Below are 19,861 nucleotides of genomic sequence, written 5' to 3' on the forward strand. Positions count from 1 at the left end.
TTATGCTGCTTTATCATTGAAATGTTCTTTTATGTTAACATTTCAAACCTGTTTGTTTGGTTGACAAGATATTGTCATCTCTTTCCACCAAAATAGGAGAATTTAGAGTCCAATCAGGTTTTCTGTCGCTAACTATTTTGCCTGTTCATCTGATTAATTTTAAAAAAATCTCCTGTTAGTACTAAACTTTGTTTGAAAATTTTATAAACTTTAGATTGGTAAGAACAAGAAGCACAAATTGTTAAATTTGGTCGTAAACTAGTCACAAGATGTTGCAGTAGAGCAAATATTGCAATAATTTGTTTTCAGACTAAGAACAGTTGGGTGATCAAAAGTCCAATGTCTCTATTCATATAACTTGAAACAGAACACTGAATTTAACTGTAATGGTTAAATAGCTGATAATATAATTTATCTTTTATATGTTAAATGATCTAACATTTGATTTGCAGTACTGAAAGCTTAAATTAGGATTTCAGTTGATTGGATTGGTAATTTTGGTATTGGTAAATTTCACAGTGAAAAGATTAGCCATTGTCAAAATGGCTTTATGCAGAAATTTATTTAGACATGATCTGCAATTGTTAAGATGAATAAGGAACGTTTTGTCAGACCTTAAGAAGTAGAATTATTTTTGTGTTTGGTAGGTGAGTTCCTAAGAGTCTGATTTATTTTAGTACAATGCATATAATTCACATGTGTTTTTTGATCATGTTGTAAATTCTTCATTTTGTCTTGTTCATTTTAGCTAACTTGGACACCAACTCACATGATGGTGAAAAGATTGGTGCACAAGTATCAGGTAGGATATGCCTAAAATGACATGATTTCAAAATGTTTGTAAACAGTACTGTGACACTATTCTTGTATGCATTTTTCATTTTTTTTGTTCTCTGTTGTTGCGATATGATAAAACTGCTAAACTATTGGAAATAATGGTGTGCGCCTTGCACATTAACTCTTTCACTCTCGTAGTTAACTTTCGTCAACACTATGGTGAGGATGCCTGTAGAAGACTGCCAGCTTCAATCATAAAATTTTGTAGTTCACAAATCCAAAGTTTTAGTTAATATGACAAAATGTGTCTGGTCTTAAAATGACTTTGCAGCAAGAGTTAAATGAGCAAAATTTTGCTAAATTTTGATTGATTCATTTCCAGATATGCCAAAATTTACCCTTGCTTAACTACATTGGTGTTTGCTATGGGAACAACTTTTCCTCCTCCTGTGACATTGCCCAACAATATTTTTAAGTATAGTCTTCATTTTTTCAAGTGACTGCAATATCCAAACTGGTTTGTGAGATCAAGTTTTGTAGGATTGGCCTTTTCTCAACACTCTCCCCCCACCCAAAAAAACCCAACTAGCAGCAACACTGCTTGCCTACCTTGTTAAAATTGGAATTCATGAGCTCTAGTAATGACATTGCATTTACATTTCTGCAATGTTCCTATCACTATGTTTATTCTGTTCTTATCGTAAGTAATTTTTTTTGTTCGTAAGGCTTGATAGGATGGACGTGAGCAGATTTATTTAGTTTCCCACGTCAATTTCAACTGAAGTCAACTACATCCTTTCAAAGCTAAAAGGATATAATTTTACATTAAAAGACAATATAATTTTAGATAGAAAAGACAATAATTTTTATAGCATTGATAAAAAGTGTTTGCCTAGTGATGGATAGATTGTCTGATTAATGTTTATTTGATTTAAACTATTAATTCCATGGCTGTATATAGACTGAATCTAATTTTGTACAGTATTAGTAAGAAGGGATCACTCTAATATGCGGTTTGTTAGCCACGCATCATAATTACTCTCCATGTGAAATAATATCCATTTCTAAGTTACTCCAATTCTAAAAAGTTTTGATTGAGACGATCAATAAAACCAATGTGCTAGACTTAGGACTGTGTTTTATACTAACTTGTATTGGTTTCTCGAAGTTGAACGTCTCAACTGGAGTTCTTTCAATCCAAACGCTTCCAGGAGAGTGACTTTAATTTCATTTTTTTACAATCTATTAATGCACCCAACCAGTAGCTCTAATATTGTCTAAGAAAATTGGGAAGAGCGATCAGAAGTTGGCGTCTTATTTGTCGTTGTAACTTTATAATAAACCCAGACTTGTGACCCAGATCTGAGCGATTATTTTTCTGATAACGTAAACTAGTCTTTGTTTCTTACGATTTGTTTCATTTGTTATCTATGCCTTGACATGCGTCTTTGATTTCGTCAACAATAATCTAGACAAGAATTCTCAATTTAGACTTGTATAGAATTTCAAATATTTTTACGGATTGTTTTGCTTCAATAACGACTAGTTACATCCCACGTTGCTCAATACATTAGTATGTATATTGCCTATGATAACCTATACGTAAATTAGTGTTTGAAACTACAAAAATTTACGTAAAGTAGCCAATGAGCGCCAGATCATTTGTGCGAATATAAAACACTCACGGCTTCTTGCAAAAGAGTATCAAATGAATTTATGGCGAATCACGGCAACGATTCTCCATGCGCTCAAATTACATCTTATATACGTGTTTGGTAGATGGAGTTTGCGTTGGGCAGTGTTGTAAGAAGGTTATCTGTTACACTTTTAGAAGCAAGAATTTTATTGCTACATTCAGAAGAGCGATGATGCATGTCGTGAATTTCAATAAATGGGCTTACAGGCTGGTCGAGGATCGACAAGATGGCCTATCAAAGGTTCCCATATTCGATCGAGAGGCATTTCAAGCTGGTATTACATTCAAAGCGAAGGTCAGTTCACGCAACTTTCATGTTGGATGGTATGATTATGTTGTTGACAATTGAATCCCTGTTAAGCTCACGCTATGTTTGAATTTGCCGAAAATTATGTAAACCGCGTACAATGTATTTGATGAAGTGATTGTAAGTGGGTTCATGTATTTGTTGCCTGTCAGTAAAATATCGATTTATGAAAATTGTGTTTACATTGAAATGTTAGATATTGCTGAATTTCGTCTTGTTGAGGAAATGACTTAATTGCTCTTGAATGGTGGTTTTAAGAGTCGTTCTTGTTGATTATAATGTATTTGTATTTCTACATTTGAAGTAGAAATTTGCGGTGATCGTTTTGCGCTAACTCTCGCATAGGAATTTGATATATTGTCACTTTGTATGGCTAGTCTTGCTCAGGAATTTGATGTATTGTAATTTTAATAAAATCAATATAGTTATGGCAACTTTCGCGTGATAAATTTATCGTCGAATTTCTCATATATTTGCATATTTAACCCTTCGATTGAAACATTTCTCAAGTTTTTTGTCCTTAGTGCTTGTAGAGTTTATAACCATCCAGGAATGATCTAGGTGTAAAGACACTATTTCAAAACGATCTAAGTTAACGGAACGATAATCCATTAAAAAATGGGAGTTTGTTATAATCTAAGCACTTATTCAAGAGTTCGTGGTGTTTGTGAACACCATTTGCAAGTCGCACGTATAAGGAAAACGTGTGACTGCAATCGCTTGTCTTATCTGCGGTCGTTTTTCCGGCAATTGTGTCGTAATATCTTTATGCAATTGTTCCTTTCGTTTTGACGTTATTCAACTAATTGGGCACGTGTCAATTTGCAATTACCTAGAGAAGTTTATACGTAACCACTTGCTTGCAATAACGAAGCCAGCCAGATTTCAACTCCAAGAATGCAAGTATATTTGTGTTTAAGGGAATTAATTTTTCCAAAGAAATGAATTTTACCCCTTATGAAAATTTGCATGATAAGAGCGGGCTGGCTTCGCCGTTGCTCGCTTGTTAATGATGTGTGATCACCAGTTGTACCCAGTTGAACCCAAAGAAGTCAAATGCAGATGCCATTGGGGACTGGGGCGATTGTGGGTTGAAATATTAAGCTTTTGCTCTATGAAACTGTGTTATCAGTGTGATGAGCTCAATATGTTTAACTATGCTTTGAAAGGACAAAGCAAAAACCATTTAAAGATGAAGTTATCATGTAAAGTTATGTTCTTTCTCTTCCTTGATCTAATACTTCCTTTAGTTACCTACGAAAGCTTTGCATTGTTAATTGATTCAGTTTGAACAATGGATGTTATTTATTTGACTTGTTCTTGTTCTCATAGTACGTTGGTACTCTGGAAATCACGCGACCAACATGTAGATCGGAAATAGTTACAGCAATGAGAAAAGTTAGGGTGAGTTTTCAATACCCGTTTTTATTGGTTGAACGATACTCACGTGATTGTTGAAAGTTGGTTTTGATCATTGTCGAAATAAACATGTTTGCTACAAAATAACGTGTAATTATGCCGAGATTGACTCTCATTTGATGGCGATGTGTACATGTTAAAAAAAACATTGTTCCTGATGAATTTAGTACGAATTCAAGATTAAAGCCATCGAAAAACGGCGTATTTTTCTGACGATTTCTGTCGATGGAATCAAAGTGACGTTACGTAAACGTCGTCGAAGATTGGTGAGCTAGTTTAATCATTCTTTGCTTTTTACTTCACGATCAATTGAAAAGTAATGTGACGTTTATGTTTCAGCGAAAAGAATACCTTCTTGACGATGAACCTGTTATCCTACATGAGCATGCAATTGGAAGGTTTGTAAACTTTTCTGCTTTAGTTAAAGTTGTGCTGTTAATTATTGGTAAAATGGCGCTTAAGAAAAGTTATAAATTATGAATAAAAGTTTCAACGATTTCCCGACGATGTTTACTTTTTTTCTGTAGGATCTTTTATGTTTCCCATGACTCCATGGATCTAAAAATATTCAGCTACATCACGAAAGACAACTTTGATAACCTCTTCCGATGCAGTGTGTTCAAAGCTTATAAGAAAGTAAGTTATCAATGTCAAGATTTTCTTATTTAAAGTGCCTTTATCAACCTTAGCGAAATTATCTATTTGGATAGAGTTGACCGTTTTAGGAACATTTGCAATAGGGACCTTACGATGCGACAACGGCAACTGCGACGGCAACCTCAATCTACTCTGAAGGGACTGGATCGACTAGTTGCCGTTGCCGTTCTCGTTGTAGCTAATTTGTCCTTACGATAAGGCGACGTTCGTAAAAAGCGCGGGAAATCTTTATGTTGATAAAAAGTTTTTCGCTAAACAGCTAGCTTCCATATTTATATATTTTCCATGATGCCGTGCATCAGAGACGCTCTGTTACTTTCTCATGGTGATGGTTTTCTTGGTGTAGATGACTGCATGTTGCTATACGAAATATATAAACCAAAAAACCCGAATATGTGTTACAGAAAGTACGACAAGTTTTCCATTCACAAGTTTTCTGACGATGAGTGCAAAACAATTTTCGATTTTATCGCAACGATATATACCACCTACGCGACGTAATGCAGCTACCTCTAGAGGTAACTTGTTATAATGGTGTTCAAGTCGACGGCATTGAGGCGCTTTGTATATTTTTGATGAGCTTTGCTTATCCTTGCCGCTTTGCAGATCTGGTGCCAACATTTGGAAGACCCATTCCACAGCTATGCATGATAACAAACGAAGTTATCAACTTCACATATGAGCGATGGAGACATTTGTTGTCTTCTTTAAATCAACCCTGGCTTTCTCCCTCCAATTTACAAATATTTGCTGATGCAGTACACAGCCAAGGTGCTCCATTGGCAAACTGCTGGGGGTTCATAGATGGTACAGTCAGACCTGTGACTAGACCAGAAAAAAATCAACGTGTACTTTACAACGGTCATAAACGAGTACACGCCATAAAGTTTCAGTCTATAGCAGCCCCTAATGGACTAATTGCTAATTTGTATGGCCCAGTCGAAGGAAAACGACATGACAGTGCCATGCTGGCAATGTCTGGTATCTTGAATCAAATGCAGCAATACTCAATGAATCCTGAAGGAGATATACTTTGTGTGTATGGGGATCCAGTTTACCCTCTTAGACCACATCTCCAAGCTCCATACAAAGGGGCTGGGCTAACAGCAGACCAACTTGCATGGAACAAATCTATGAGCTCTGTCAGGGTGGCAGTAGAGTGGGTGTTTGGTGATGTTGTTAACTATTTTAAATTTGTAGACTTTAAGAAAAATCTTAAAGTTCACTTGAGTGCAGTGGGGAAAATGTATGTTTGTTCTGCCTTAATTCATAATGCACGCACTTGCCTATATCAGTCAACAACCTCCACTTATTTTCAGCTTGATCCACCTGCTTTAGATGAATATTTTTTTGACAATGAATGAAAAGAGGTATTATAAATGCTGTATTGTGCTGCAATGTTTACATAAACGTTTGACATGTTTTAACAGAGTACAGAATGAATAGACCAAAACAATAACTAAAACAACAATATTTAATACAAACAATACAAATAACAATGTAAGTTAGACCAAAAATTAGTCCTAATCCTTCATTATTCTTATTTATGTTTATGTTTAGAAATATTAAATGTCTTATAAACACTGTCTTTCAACAGAACAATGATATGCAAACAAAAATCAAATAAAAACAATGATTGTTACGGTTTTAGTTGAATTTTGTTGCAAACTTTTCAAATATAGCTACAAAGAAGCACTTTGCTGCTGCTGCTGTAACATCATACCTTGAGTCACTTCAAATAGCTGTTTCATCTGTTGTTGTTGCATCATTTGGGAATTAGTTAACTGCATAACTTGTTGCTCATTCTGCTCTTTTTTGGCGTTCAGCTTCAAGCCTTCTAATGCGTAGTTCTTCCTGCATAAGTTCGTAATGTCGTTCACTTTCCGTTGTTCTCAGCTCGACTTCATCAGCTTTCATTTTTATATCAATTTCGCCTTTTTCTCGCAGGTATCGCATGACATCCGATCCACTGGTCCTTTTCTTCTTTTTAGCAGATGGCTCGTTATTTTCTTCCTTGCCATTCCTCTTTTTCGTTTCTTTGAACGTTTCCATTGAGCAGCGACGCATTTCTACAGCCTTTTCAACTTCTGCCTGAGCTCTCTGTTTTTTCTCGAACGTGAGTTGTTCATTTAAATGATCAGCTTCCTCAAACTGAGCTATGATGTCCTCCATAGCCTCGTCAAGTTCACTCTCTTCGGGTGAAATACCACTGGCTCTTTCTTCTTCTAATTGTTTTCTTTTGTATTTCTTTTCGAGCAGTTGATATCGATCGCGAACAGATCTCTGAGATACATGGAATTTTGGCATTTCCAAAGCATTGAGCGATTTAGCAATGTTTTCCCAAATTTGGCCTCTTTCAGTTGATCCTCTTCTGTGAATCCATGGTCTAAATAGCAAGATTTCTCGTGATAAAGCTATATCATGGCTTGAGGACCATTTCATAGATGCACGTGAAGCAACAGTAGTGCTACAAAGAGATATTCAGAAAAATATGTAAGCATTTTAAGCCATAAGTAGCCATTTAAGCATAAAGGCTGAGTCAACCATAACCTCATTTACATATATTAAGCCAAAGATAACAAAACTCACCTCGCCATTTGACAATCGAATGATTTTTGCAAGATTTTTGATTTTTTTTCTCTGCCGTTCTGAAGCGACGCCAAAGTTGTTGTTTTCACGTCGGTTCCGTCTTTTCAAAACGTGTAAACAACGTACAGATGGTGCGTGCGCATGCTCAGTTAAAAAAAGGGATCAAACTCCGGTGCCGTCGCAGTTGCCGTTGTCGCATCGTAAGGTCCCTAATATATTTTATAAGACGAAAATTTGATCTTCCTTGTCTTTTTCGGCCTCAAAGCTGGCTTTTTTCGTTTTTGACCGTGAGGTACTGTTACTGGGTCTAGTTCACTGACGTGATTACGTGTATTACGTTTCAAATTGTGTTAGTTTTTATTTTCAATGGAAAGTTAGACTCCTGTCTTGATTATCCACGTTATATCCAAATCGTAGTGTTAAAAATGACTCTCGTTGTAACGACGAGAGACATTTGGAAGTGCTAGTATTAGACAATCTTCACCCAATCACATGTGCGCGGCAATTGATGGCTGAGTTTCAATTTGATCTAGCTACGAGTCATTAGAAGCAACACTATAAATATCGAAAAAAATATCAATATTTTTTTCGATATATTGATATTGGTTTACCAGTGGAGTTGTTCGTTCGGATTCAGTTATACTTGAACGAAAATTACCAATAGATTAGGACCAGTATGAGACAAACTTTTAGCTGGTGAACAGTACAAAATGACGTATTTTATGCTCTATAGTATTGGTAAGTGCAGTATAAAGGGCCCCCCAAATTGCCAGGCTTGCGTGAGGGAGGATAGGATTTGTGCATCTATCTAATTATAAAATGATGAAGTTGTGGTGTTTCGTCTAGCGTTTAAATGGGAAGAGTTTCTCATTTTGATTTTTTTTCTGTTTTTTTTATTCTCACATGCAGTCATCTTTGTTTTTTGTATAGTCTAGAGCGTTGTTCGTCGTTCGGACAATCGGTCAAGCTTTCGAAGTATGTCATCGTCTACAGCAAGAATCTGCTGAAGAAAAGAAAGATGCTCCAGTTAAAAAAGGTCGCTTACACAATTCAGTCTATTTGATAAATCGAAGCTTAATGAGAGACTTTAAAGGGTGTTTTTTACAATGGATAATATTTGTGTTGCAGTTGTGGATGAGAATATTTTGGCTGACGAAGGAACAGATATTGACGATGTTAACTTGGATCTGAAGGCTGTTGAGGATGAACAGAAAGAAAAAGTAAGTTGTATATTACTCAATCGTTTGACACCCCTGGAAATGTTGATAAATCAGGTGAAATATGCACTCGTGAACTGCAAATCACAATAATACACTTTACTTGGCAGGATTTACATCTGTCATGCTCAAATTATTTATATGACCCCCCTGAAATGTTAATAAATCAGATGTAATACTCACTTGTGAACAACAAATCACAAGGATATTCTTTTCTTGGCAGGATTCGCATCTGCCATTCTCAACTTACTCATGTAGTAATTTTATTTCATTGCAGCAAGACAAAGATATGCTATTGGTCGGCGATCTTCGACCATCAGTTTATGCCGACAACAATCTTTCACAGTTGACAGCGGAACAGATAAGAGTGCTATTCAATCAGCAGGTGCAGCATTACATGCAAGAAGTCGAAAGATACAAAAGTGAAAGTCAGCTGCTCAAAGATCAACTGATACTTGAGAGGAATGCGCGTGTGCAGTCTCAGGTACGATTAACTTCTATGGAGCAATGCATTTTGTATATTTCTACAATATAACGCGTGCTTTGATTGGTCTGTAGCTGAGTTTTCTCACAGGAGTTTGCATTTGCTTGTGGAAATCAAATGGGAAACCAATATGAGCTCAGTCAATTAAGGGTCTGCTATGATCTTCAGTGTTCTCGAACATCTCGGTTTGGATAAGCCTGTGCAACACGAAAAACATCTTTTATTTAACATCTTTTTTTAAGTTTACAATATTGCGGAACGTATGTTTAATTTTTCCTCTAACATGTATTGATGATTGATTTAATGATTCTTTTAAATAAAATACTTTATCGGTGAACTTCAATGACATTACGGCCAATTTTTACGTAACGGTTTATCTTGTAAAATTTTTGCCGCATAAAAAAAATTCATTTTAAATACAAACATCGATGTACCCGTCAACGTATTGTTGTGAAATATGAGTCATCATCTGAAAATGGTTTATTCTTAGACATGCACGTCTGCAGTAAAGATGACTGTTGTTTGTTAGTGTTTCGAAGAATCTGATTATCTGATCATCTTCTCTATGCTTGCATTTACCCGTAGGAGAGAGAAAAGTGCTTGTTGCAGAAAAATCGCGAACTCTTACAAACTATACAAACGTTGGCAAACAGATTACAAAAAGTCAATCCGGGCGATGATGGTCTAACAGCTGCATTTAACTCACCAAAGCAACCGGAAACCCTTCTTAACCCCGGGGGTCCCTCCCTGTTTTCACCTCCCTTTCAATATAACAACGTCGACCACTCAACTCGCTATGGTATTGGTAGCAGTCCTGAACATCAGGGGATTGCTGGGAACTCAATGATAATTGCACCACCGAGTAGTGTGATCGACACTTTGATCCCCTTGCATCTAAGCCTTTACCCTCAGTCACTTTGGAGGATATGAATAACTATAGCTCAACTTTACCGAGACAAAATGGAAAACTTTTGACGACGAGGACGATGTGCACCCGGAATTGGACACGATGATTCCAACTCGGAGTCTTCTGAAGAAGAACACTTTTCAGAAAATTTTGGTAGATCTCAAATCCATGTGAAGGAAAGAAACGGTTGGGGCGATTTAAACGACAATTCCACAAATGGTAGCGCTAAGACAAGTCCATATATTGCCGAACAAAATGGTTATTTACACAGTGATTTGAAGTCGCTTCATTTGGACACAAGCAATCAATACGGAGACAAGATATCTTCGTCTTCAGGTACGAGAACTGCTGTACAAACAGATTTTTAAATAGACGGAATAAAGTAAAATTATTTTTCTAGAGAAATTATTTGTAAAATCACATAAATGTGTCATTTGTAATACTAAATGGTCAATCTAGACTACGACAGTTTTTGCTGAGGCATGTTTTTCTCTTATTCGACAATTTCCATGAACAATTAAGACACTTGAAGGTTCGAAGTGAATTATTTCGTTGAATGAAATCATTGATACATGATCAGATAATGGTTATTGGCAAAGCTTGCGTTTTAGATTTCGTCAGATTTCGTTTAATGGCATTGTCATTTCCATCTGATAATCGATTGTGTCGATCATTTATTTGCTTCCAATTTAATTTCAACCGAATATTATTACCGACTATGGTGGACTGTAGCCAGTTCCCACACGATTTAGCGATTCGATATACGTCATGACGTTTAGTTGAAAAAGGGTTTTTAAACTATTGATACGGTGTTAAGTGCCGTTCACAAGTCGGTTGTTAAAGACACGACAAACGCTCTGCATGGGTCAGAGTTTTAAAATCTTTCGCTTTCAGAATTTTGAATTAACCCAGGCTTAGCCAAGGCAAGGTAACGGAAGAGTTTTTAGACATTAAATGGCAAACAAATATGGATGCAATAACAGGACGAAGGTCAGTATTCTTGGAACTTTTAAGGTAGCTTCAAAAAGCACATGGTTTGAACTCGGGCGTATCGTTACATATTTGTAGATGTGGGTCGTCCAGGTTCGTTGAATCCTGTATAAGGGTGTTAGTGTAGACTGACGTTTCGACCTTCGAAGATGACTACTGCTTAAAGTGTAGAGAACTTCAGTGAACACTAACACCATTAGTCGTAGTCCTAGATCCACATCTACTCTATAGTCTACCCTTATGTACCTTATCTTTGGTCAACGTTATGAAATATAAGGCCAAATATAATTTACTTCATAATACGTTTTACAGTAAAATATTTTACATTGAAAGCAAAATGTAAGTTTTGTTGCATTTATTTTATGATTAAGTTTCATTGCTTCAAAATGTTAATTATACGGACGATGGCGGAAGATAGTTTAATGGCGATGACGCTGCCGAATTTCCTGATGAAGAAGCTGACATAGGCTGTTCAAGTGACGACCAGCTCTGTGATCCAGAATTGGTTCCTGCCAATTTATCGACAATTGACTTGTGAAGTCTGTGAATCTCCTCAGAATTCTAAAAATATTACATCAAATCAAGAAAATTGAACTTGAGCAAAAAAATGTTTTATGCTCTTTTCTGAGGCAGCATTTACACTATACCATATTTCTCAAGAGATCTTTGGGGTTTTTTAATCACTGACAATTAGAACCAAACTCTTATTAATATGATAGATATAGTCTATTTCTGTTTCTGCCTTCAAATGTTACTAATGCCTTTCTAGTACGTAAAAAAATAATCTGTTCCAATAGCAATCTGGTATAGTGTAAAGAGCATGATTGCTATATGCATAAATAACACTTAAATCAAACTCAGCAATATTGGCGTAGACTATTGTTATGGATTTTGTAGGTGGGGTAGTTAATGAACAAACACAAACCTCATGTGAAGGTTGGGTAGCAGTCAATATTGCCACAACTTTGTTATACTCCATTTTTAAGTATACAAAATTCAGAAGTCGCAGAGTTTGATTGAGAGCAGCCCCTTCACTTAAGATTGCAAGAAGAAAGTGGTCAAAAACCATGTCACAGAACTTCATGTTGGCAAATTCATCTGGAGAAGAAGCCCATACGGTGACCAAGGAGTGGAGATGAGCATCATGAAAGATGTGATTACCATATGACGAAGCAATTGGAGGTAAGAGAAATCTAAGTGCATGTCTAAAGTGAAATGAAAAACAAGTCGATGGTTAAATTTTTTTTTAACTTGTTTCATTAAGAAAGATTACCTTCAGTTTTCATTATACTGACAAACATTATGATCAGTGTGAAGTATTGTAAAATATAGTACATCATACTGGATCATAGTGTATTGCTAAATACTATAGTAAATCAAACTATTACATACTGATTTTTATGTTTTGCCATGTGCAAAGCAAGATAAAATGCAATTGTGAAGCATATACTGTACTCGGACAGCGATTGCTCAAATGAGTGATGGATTTCGAAATTTGTGTCATTTTTGTTTGGAAGTTTTTGTTCAATGGAGTGAACTGAATCTTCAACCGTCAATGCCATGACAACAGGTATAAACCTTACAACAAGATCATTACTCTAAATGAAAAAATCATTTGAAAATTCCAAAAAGAAAAGAAATGCTGATACATTGTAAGCAGGATCATTGATGACATACCAGGAAATTTTCTTTGAAAACCTGACTCTCGATCATTCTCCATGCTCCTAAACCCAAATGTAGGAGGCTCAAAAGAAAAGTCAAATCTTGACTAGTCTAAATGCAAAAATACATTTCTAAATGAAGGGCAACTTTATATTACCGAGCTTTTTAATTGAAAATTTTGCAGTTTGAAAGACAGAGAGTGTGTTAAGATAAACTTAAGATGAACTTACCCTAGGCAAAGCTTCATTGGTTGTAAGATGATGTAGTACTTTGATGATACTTTTACCAACAACATTGATAGCAAAAGGATCACAAAGAACCATGGCTATATCACTACAACACAAAATTTTGGCAAATTAAAAGCATGTTTGCACACTTGCCTTCCCTCAGAATGCAACATTGTCAGAGACTCAAAAAAGTTAACAAGAGGTCTTCTAAAGACATGGTTGTTATAAATAATGTGTATTTTTATGGCACACTTACCCTAACACTTGTTCATCAATTGTCTTGGCTGCCTTCATGTAACCTCGCAAGTCTTTAATCTTGCTCGAGTCAATCAATTGCCTTCTCACACAGGCATCCAAACTCCATATAAACTTGTGACATGGATCAACATCCTTGATCTCTTTCACATCCAAATCGTGGATAGCCATAAGAAGTTCGGCTCGCAGAGTGCAGTAGTGAGCCTCCTTTGTTCGGAGAAACAGAGTTCGAAGAAACTGTAATGCTAAGTTATAAAGTTGTAAGGATTTCCCTATCATTACCGATAGTCGTTGAACAACAGTGTGTTGTCGTCGAACCTTCGGTTGTATAGTCAAAAAATCATGACATGCAAAGTCTTCTGTATCAAATATTACACTGTTTTTGTCTTTCAAGTATTCATTTAGTAAGGGACCAACTGCATCCCCAAATAACGGTTGATGCTGAATCCAGATTTGTCTTTTCACCTCCATTGAACAATCATTGTACAATTCGGGATCTTTTGCAAGCGCATCGATGAACTTAGGCGGTACAGTTGTGACTCTCCTCAGCATATCCATGACGACTGGTCTCAACGAAGGAACTTTTATGAAAGAAAAGGCCTGTTCCAATAACAACAACAGTTTTTCGTTTCCGATAACTTCAAATCTAGACTGTAGTTTCTCGCGAAGATTCTCCATGACCGTATGATGGAACTCGTATCTAGGAATGTTGTGAAGGTCCAATAGTGGAAGAGCTTGTTGTAAGGAAGGCAACAGAATGCTGTTATCTTGCTGAAAAGATTCTAAAAATATAGCCAATGTGGGCTCATCACTACAGTTAGCCAAGCTCTCGCGTATATACTTGGAACCAGTGAGCCCGGCTTCGTCAAATCCAGCCATACTATCGCAAAGCTTTTTAACTACGATTTCGTGAAAATATTCTCCGATTTACCCGATGAAATAGCTTTCTTTTCTGTTTTCTTTCATGCTAAAAATTTACGCCATTTTGGCGGACATCGGCCACAGCCGAGTGCGCATGTCTACGCTCCGCGCTTCTTTCTCAGGCATTTTAAATCCTGTCCAAAATGCACCGCGACACGATTTCATGATTTCATCTCTTCTCAATATGGGAAATAATTTTAGATTTTGCGATTGAACCAGGATTGAACTGAGTTCATTTTTTGTTTCGTATATTTGCTTTCCGACCGAAATGCACGAGTAATACAATAGCTTAGAAGCATTTAAAGATTTACGAATTATTATTCATATTTACCACCATAAGCTCTTCTGTGATGGCGGCAAAAACTGAGGATTTAAAATGCGATGGTGACCTGGATTTCGAATTCAACGTGTCCGACAAGGTAAGGAAATACGAAGAGTTTATTAATGATTGTCTTAAAGCAGATTTGCGAAAGGTCCACGAATTAAGGGACAAACTGTATTCCAATATTGCTGATTATTTACAACTGAAGACTACCATCGAGAAAATTAAATTTTTTGATGGAGGAAAAATGAAAACGCAAGTCGACTTGGGATGCAACTTTTATTGTCAAGCCGAGGTCAAGGATACCAAATTGATATTAGTTGCTGTAGGTTACGGATTTTACGTCGAGTTTACTCTTAATGAGGCTGAGAATTTCATAGACCAAAAAGTGGAATACTTGACTAAGCAAGCAGAGATGCTTTCCAAAGATTCAAGCAAAATCAAGGCACACATAAAGGTGGCACTACAAGGGCTGAGCGAATTGCAAATGTTGAATTTTGCAGGAAGAGAAGGCAGGAGTACATAGCCTTTTTCTGTTTGTTGTTAAACAGAAATTTTGTATTCATATTTGTAGTGTATTTCTGAGTAATTGACTAACAGAATCAAAGGCGGGCACTGTTCCAAATTTCCTTTTTTCCAAATGGGAAGATGAATTGACTTTTCGTCTCATGAATGTTCAGCATCTTGTCTGTTTGAATTTGTGTACAGTTATCCTGAATGAACAAGCATGCAATTCATATTCTGGACAATAGCTTTGGTTACAAGAATAGAGCAGGCAACTTTTGAAAGCCATAAAGGTTGTAAAATAAGACTTTATATTAGTAAAACACAAAACAGTTGACATTCCATTGAGGTAAACATTTATTTTAATGATTTATGACTTGTAATACTTGTGGAAATAGAATAAATAGTGTTAACTTTTTACTGAGTGTCATTTGTTTTGTGTTTTATTAAAATGCTTTTGACAGTCGTAATTTTAAGAATGTGTGTGTACAGAACCATATTGTATGATTTTTCAAAGATTCCAATGTCAATAATTTGTAAAATGTTCAGAATTCAAAGTCTATTTATTTAATAGTGTAACTAATTTTGGATGTATTGTAAATCCTTCTCATATTATTCATTATGCAGAAAATAGTATTTTAGATAGTTCATAGTAAAAGAAATGCTTTTCAACTTTATCGCAACTTTTTCATCCTATCCACAGGATTGATCAGCAATGTCGTAGTTCTCCATTGTTGCCAATCATGTTTTTTTTATGTTTGTATATTCTTTTTAATCTTAAGATGAGTTTTATCAACAGATAGTATTCTTTTGTTTAAAATTACCAGAAGACAAGAGAGCTGCCACTGTTGGTCTATATGGGTTTGCCACAATCATTTACATAAACAAGTCAACAGTTGAAACAACATTTGAAAGATTGGATGTGTTAGCATGATTTTATTACAACTGGCTAAAACCACTATTGATGATGTGAATAGCAAAGCCTGCTCGATCATTTAGTCCTATTGGGTAATTATATGTGTTTGCTCACTATGAAGAATTCAATTTCTGAAGATATGAAAAATGATAAAACTGTGGGAGCTGGGTAATTGATGAAAATGCTCTACCCCTAAACATGTTGCAGCATTACATTTTGAAAATTATGAATGAATGAAAATAAAATAAAAGATGTTTAGAGCAAAAATAGTTTCCACTTCGGGTGAGAAAAAGAAAATTTTAAAAACTGGTGAAATATTTGAGAAATTGAATTGTTGAGTGTGTCTGAAGAGCCACAATTCGGACTTAAGCATAAATTTTCTTATTTTTCTTCAATATTGTTTACTTTAGTTCAAAATTGTTTACTCTCTTTTGCCACAGTTATATTTTTTGTCACACCGACCAAAATAACGCCTTATATCTCCCGCAGAAAAGTCTTTCCACGTTAAAGCCCCGTTCACACGGGGAAATTTTCTTTGACAAATGATATATGACAAATGCATAAGTTCATGTGAACGGCTATCAAATTTTTGGTTACATTGCACTGTCACTAGATTGCCTTCGATACATTTGGTTAGCAGAAAAGGAAAATACGTCGCTACTTTATCTTATCGAGATATTACGTCCTACAAATATCAACTTTTGACAATCGCAAGATGACTCGTTACAAGACTTTAAAGAAAAAGAAACGTTTATGTATTAGTTTGGCTGTTTTTATTTTAATGAAGATAATACGTAAAGGTAAAAAAATGCGAAAACGTAGATGGTGGGTGCGACCATGGGCCACACAAGAACGAAGAGAATCACAAGGTATTGCATTCAATTTGATTCCAGAGTTAAGACGCACAGATATCGCAAGTTTTGGAAACTTTTTAAGGTGAGCACACTTTGTTTTTATTTAATACCGTAGACACCATTTTATTTTATCATTTGTGTATTTCTTTAGAATGGAACCGACATTGTTTGATGAATTGTATGATCAGGTCAATGTTTTTCTTTTGAAAAAGAATACCAACATGAGGGATGCTATTTCACCATTTGAGAAACTATGTGTAACTCTGCGATTTCTTGCAACTGGAGCATCATATAAAGATCTTTCTTACTCATTCAGAATGTCAACTTCTACAATATCAACATTTGTTCCAATTGTGTGCAAAGTAATCAATAATGTTTTGAAAAAAGACTTTGGATTGCTGACAAACTGCACAGATATAATTATTTAGCACTGGAGTTTAATTTATGCATGTTTTAACTGACGCGTAATTTGACGCGCAATATTCATTGGGATAAAAAGGATTTGAGTCTATAGTGCAGCTGACAGTTACCACATGCTAACCTGGGCGAAAGCTTCATCATTGTATTACTTTATTATATTGGCTAACCTGTATTGAAATTAATGTAGATCGTGAGGACCCGGCAAAGAAGTGAGTTCATGTATTTACGTTTGGTATACTGTTAAACTGCACATTTGTTATTTATACTATATCATTATTTACTAGATCGAATAAAAAATTATTTACTTATAATCTATACGATTCCGACTCATGCATCTATCGGACTGCTAACCTGAGAATCCAGACTTCTTACAGCCCCCTACAACGCATGCACAGTGGAAACAATTAGCAGAAGAATTTTCGGATTTGTGGCAGTTTCCTCATGCAGTTGGTGCCATAGATGGAAAGCACATTAATATAAAAGCACCACCCAATACGGGTTCAGAATATTTTAATTACAAGAAGTACTCAAGTATTGTTTTGCTTGCTATTGCTGATGCAAAGGCAAGGTTTGTATCATTTGACCTTGGTGCACCAGGAAGTATGTCAGATGGTGGAATCTTTAAACATGGTTTCCTTGAATGTATATGCAAAAGCAATGTTTTTCCAATGCCCTCGAAATTGGGAAAAAGACCCAACAATGTCCCATATTTTCTTTTAGGTGACGAGGCTTTTGCATTAAATGTTAATTTAATGAAACCTTATCCTCATAGGTCGGCAATGGGGGATGAAAAGGTGTTTAATTATCGTTTATCGAGGGCTAGGCGAATTGTCGAGAATGCTTTTGGTATTCTCTGTGCCAGGTTTAGAGTTCTTTTAAAGACATTGGAATTAAATGTTGAAAACGTTATAGAAGTGGTTCGTGCATGCCTAGCCCTTCATAATTACCTTATATCAAGAAATGATACAAATTATGCTCCTGCTGGATATTTGGATGATGAAGATGAAAATTGTATTGTAATGCATGGTGCATGGAGAAAGGAAGTTGACAATACATGCACAATCACTGATTTATGCAGTTATCCAAGTGAACGGTCTTCTACATTGCAAGCTAGAGCTGTTCGTGATGACATGAAAGATTACTTTTTTGAAGAAGGTGCTGTTCCATTTCAATGGAAGATGACTGAATGATTATGTTAAAGCTAGCTATTTACATTTAATTAAATTCAGTTTTTTAGAACCCATAAACACACACGTTTGTGATCATATAATCAAGAAAATTTTTATTTTTGGAATTTTTTAATTCAAAAAATCATTTTGCTTGATGGATCATGGATGAAAAATGTATGTTTAGTGTTTCTTCACATATTACAAAATAAAAAACAAACAATCACTATAGAAGAGATTAATTGTTAGAAGAAAAGTACATCACTTTAAAAAACTGTAATATCAACATTCTTAATTAATTAAGTAAGAGGCAGTGTATTCAAAAATCAATTCTAAAAATGAAAATATTCAGTTGTTAAAATTTTTAAAAAATGAATCAATAACTGGGATGGTACTATCTGTACGTAATGTAGAGTTAGAAACTGTGCATCGAGCTTTTTCTGCAGCTTGGAAAATGGCAGACTGCACAGCAAACTTAGCTCGTCTTTGCCACTCTGGGCTGTTGATGGCTCTAAGGGAATTAGCAACATCCACCCCAAACACATCCCATTCATCCTGTTGATCGTCATTATCTTGGGACAACTTGGTAAGTGCACTTGCTGCAGTCTTCATCCATTCATTTTCTTCTGAGCTTCTTTTTCTTTTTTTTGGATGCATACCAAATGATGTATCACTGCATGTGCTGCCAGTTTCAGAATTTCCATCCATTCCCCAAATTTCATGCTCATTGCCACCTGTATTGGAAATGTCTATTTCATCTTCAATGTTACTGCATGTTAGTCTATTTAATGCAACAACATCTTCAAGAAAGAAGCAATCATTGAAAAACTTCCATTTTGGGACATATATTTCAGCTGATCCACAACCAGTATGCTCACTTTTTTTAATTTTTCTTATTTCTTCACGAAAGGTCGTTCGAAGTCCTTGAATCTTAGCTGTAGCAAAAATAAATACTTCACAACAATATTACAGACAACTTGCAGCAGTTTCTGTTTCCTGCTGAATATTGATACTAATTGAGAAATTCCCTTATAGTGACCAGACAATATTCATCAACCCAATTACTGAAGGGCACTGTGCATCGTTTCAAATGTTTAAGAGCTATCAAAGTGTAACACAAATTTAAACAATTACATTTTGAATACTGTTACCTTTTACAGCTGATAAATCCATTTCGGGAATTTCGGCGCTTAAAATGGTAACTATTTCTTGATATTCTCTCTTCTTTATATTTCTATCTCGGTACGATGTCAGCTTAGAGTTCCACAAACTCTCTCTTGTCTTAAGGGCATCGAGAAGTAAAGAAATACTGCTGTCAGTCCAAGAAATCACATGTTTCGTTGTCCTCGCTCCTTGCGTCGTCGCCATGTTGTTTGATAAAATTTGACACATTTGATGTGATGGTCGTCCAGACGGACAAATTTGATTATTGACAAATTTTATACGACAAAAAAAAGCTAACAACCCAGCTTTTGAACAAATTCATTTGTCATAAAAAATTTGTAACAAATTGTTCATTCACACGGACAAAATTTATTTGTCACATGTCATTTGTCAAAGAAAATTTCCCC

General features: G+C 35.6%; 5 protein-coding genes across 6 annotated transcripts; 3 read left to right on the top strand and 2 right to left on the bottom strand.

Annotated features, from left to right (window-relative positions):
- Positions 1 to 6: 6 nt before the first annotated feature.
- Positions 7 to 10,710, top strand: LOC124439165 (carboxyl-terminal PDZ ligand of neuronal nitric oxide synthase protein-like). Of its 2 annotated transcripts, XM_046989401.1 has the most exons (11): positions 7 to 647; positions 749 to 802; positions 2,609 to 2,768; positions 4,113 to 4,184; positions 4,367 to 4,465; positions 4,539 to 4,597; positions 4,727 to 4,835; positions 8,376 to 8,481; positions 8,574 to 8,665; positions 8,940 to 9,146; positions 9,732 to 10,710. In XM_046989401.1, exons 3-11 carry the CDS (start codon positions 2,643 to 2,645, stop codon positions 10,074 to 10,076), a joined length of 1,215 nt encoding a protein of 404 aa, XP_046845357.1. In that variant the 5' UTR covers positions 7 to 647; positions 749 to 802; positions 2,609 to 2,642; the 3' UTR covers positions 10,077 to 10,710. The 2 variants fall into 2 exon arrangements, with proteins under 2 accessions (XP_046845357.1, XP_046845356.1); XM_046989400.1 differs by lacking the exons at positions 7 to 647; positions 749 to 802 and having other exon boundaries at positions 2,363 to 2,768.
- Positions 10,711 to 11,309: 599 nt separating this feature from the next.
- LOC124439163 (negative elongation factor B-like) lies at positions 11,310 to 14,212 on the bottom strand. The gene is made up of 6 exons (XM_046989394.1): positions 13,189 to 14,212; positions 12,936 to 13,038; positions 12,721 to 12,816; positions 12,436 to 12,641; positions 11,969 to 12,248; positions 11,310 to 11,604 (listed from the first exon to the last, which is right to left on the bottom strand). The coding sequence occupies exons 1-6, from the start codon at positions 14,064 to 14,066 to the stop codon at positions 11,437 to 11,439; spliced, it is 1,731 nt and encodes a 576-aa protein (XP_046845350.1). The 5' UTR covers positions 14,067 to 14,212; the 3' UTR covers positions 11,310 to 11,436.
- A 67-nt stretch (positions 14,213 to 14,279) lies between these two features.
- LOC124439170 (protein UXT homolog) lies at positions 14,280 to 15,611 on the top strand. The gene has a single exon (XM_046989407.1). The coding sequence runs from the start codon at positions 14,459 to 14,461 to the stop codon at positions 14,954 to 14,956; it is 498 nt and encodes a 165-aa protein (XP_046845363.1). The 5' UTR covers positions 14,280 to 14,458; the 3' UTR covers positions 14,957 to 15,611.
- Positions 15,612 to 16,399: 788 nt separating this feature from the next.
- LOC124439171 lies at positions 16,400 to 17,441 on the top strand. The gene is made up of 2 exons (XM_046989408.1): positions 16,400 to 16,786; positions 16,856 to 17,441. Exons 1-2 carry the CDS (start codon positions 16,566 to 16,568, stop codon positions 17,130 to 17,132), a joined length of 498 nt encoding a protein of 165 aa, XP_046845364.1. The 5' UTR covers positions 16,400 to 16,565; the 3' UTR covers positions 17,133 to 17,441.
- Positions 17,442 to 18,616: 1,175 nt separating this feature from the next.
- LOC124438687 lies at positions 18,617 to 19,822 on the bottom strand. The gene is made up of 3 exons (XM_046988884.1): positions 19,442 to 19,822; positions 18,675 to 19,225; positions 18,617 to 18,622 (listed from the first exon to the last, which is right to left on the bottom strand). The coding sequence occupies exons 1-3, from the start codon at positions 19,680 to 19,682 to the stop codon at positions 18,617 to 18,619; spliced, it is 798 nt and encodes a 265-aa protein (XP_046844840.1). The 5' UTR covers positions 19,683 to 19,822.
- Positions 19,823 to 19,861: the final 39 nt, after the last annotated feature.

Source organism: Xenia sp. Carnegie-2017, unplaced genomic scaffold (genome assembly GCF_021976095.1).
Source record: "Xenia sp. Carnegie-2017 unplaced genomic scaffold, XeniaSp_v1 HiC_scaffold_19, whole genome shotgun sequence".
Taxonomy (NCBI): domain Eukaryota; kingdom Metazoa; phylum Cnidaria; class Anthozoa; order Malacalcyonacea; family Xeniidae; genus Xenia; species Xenia sp. Carnegie-2017.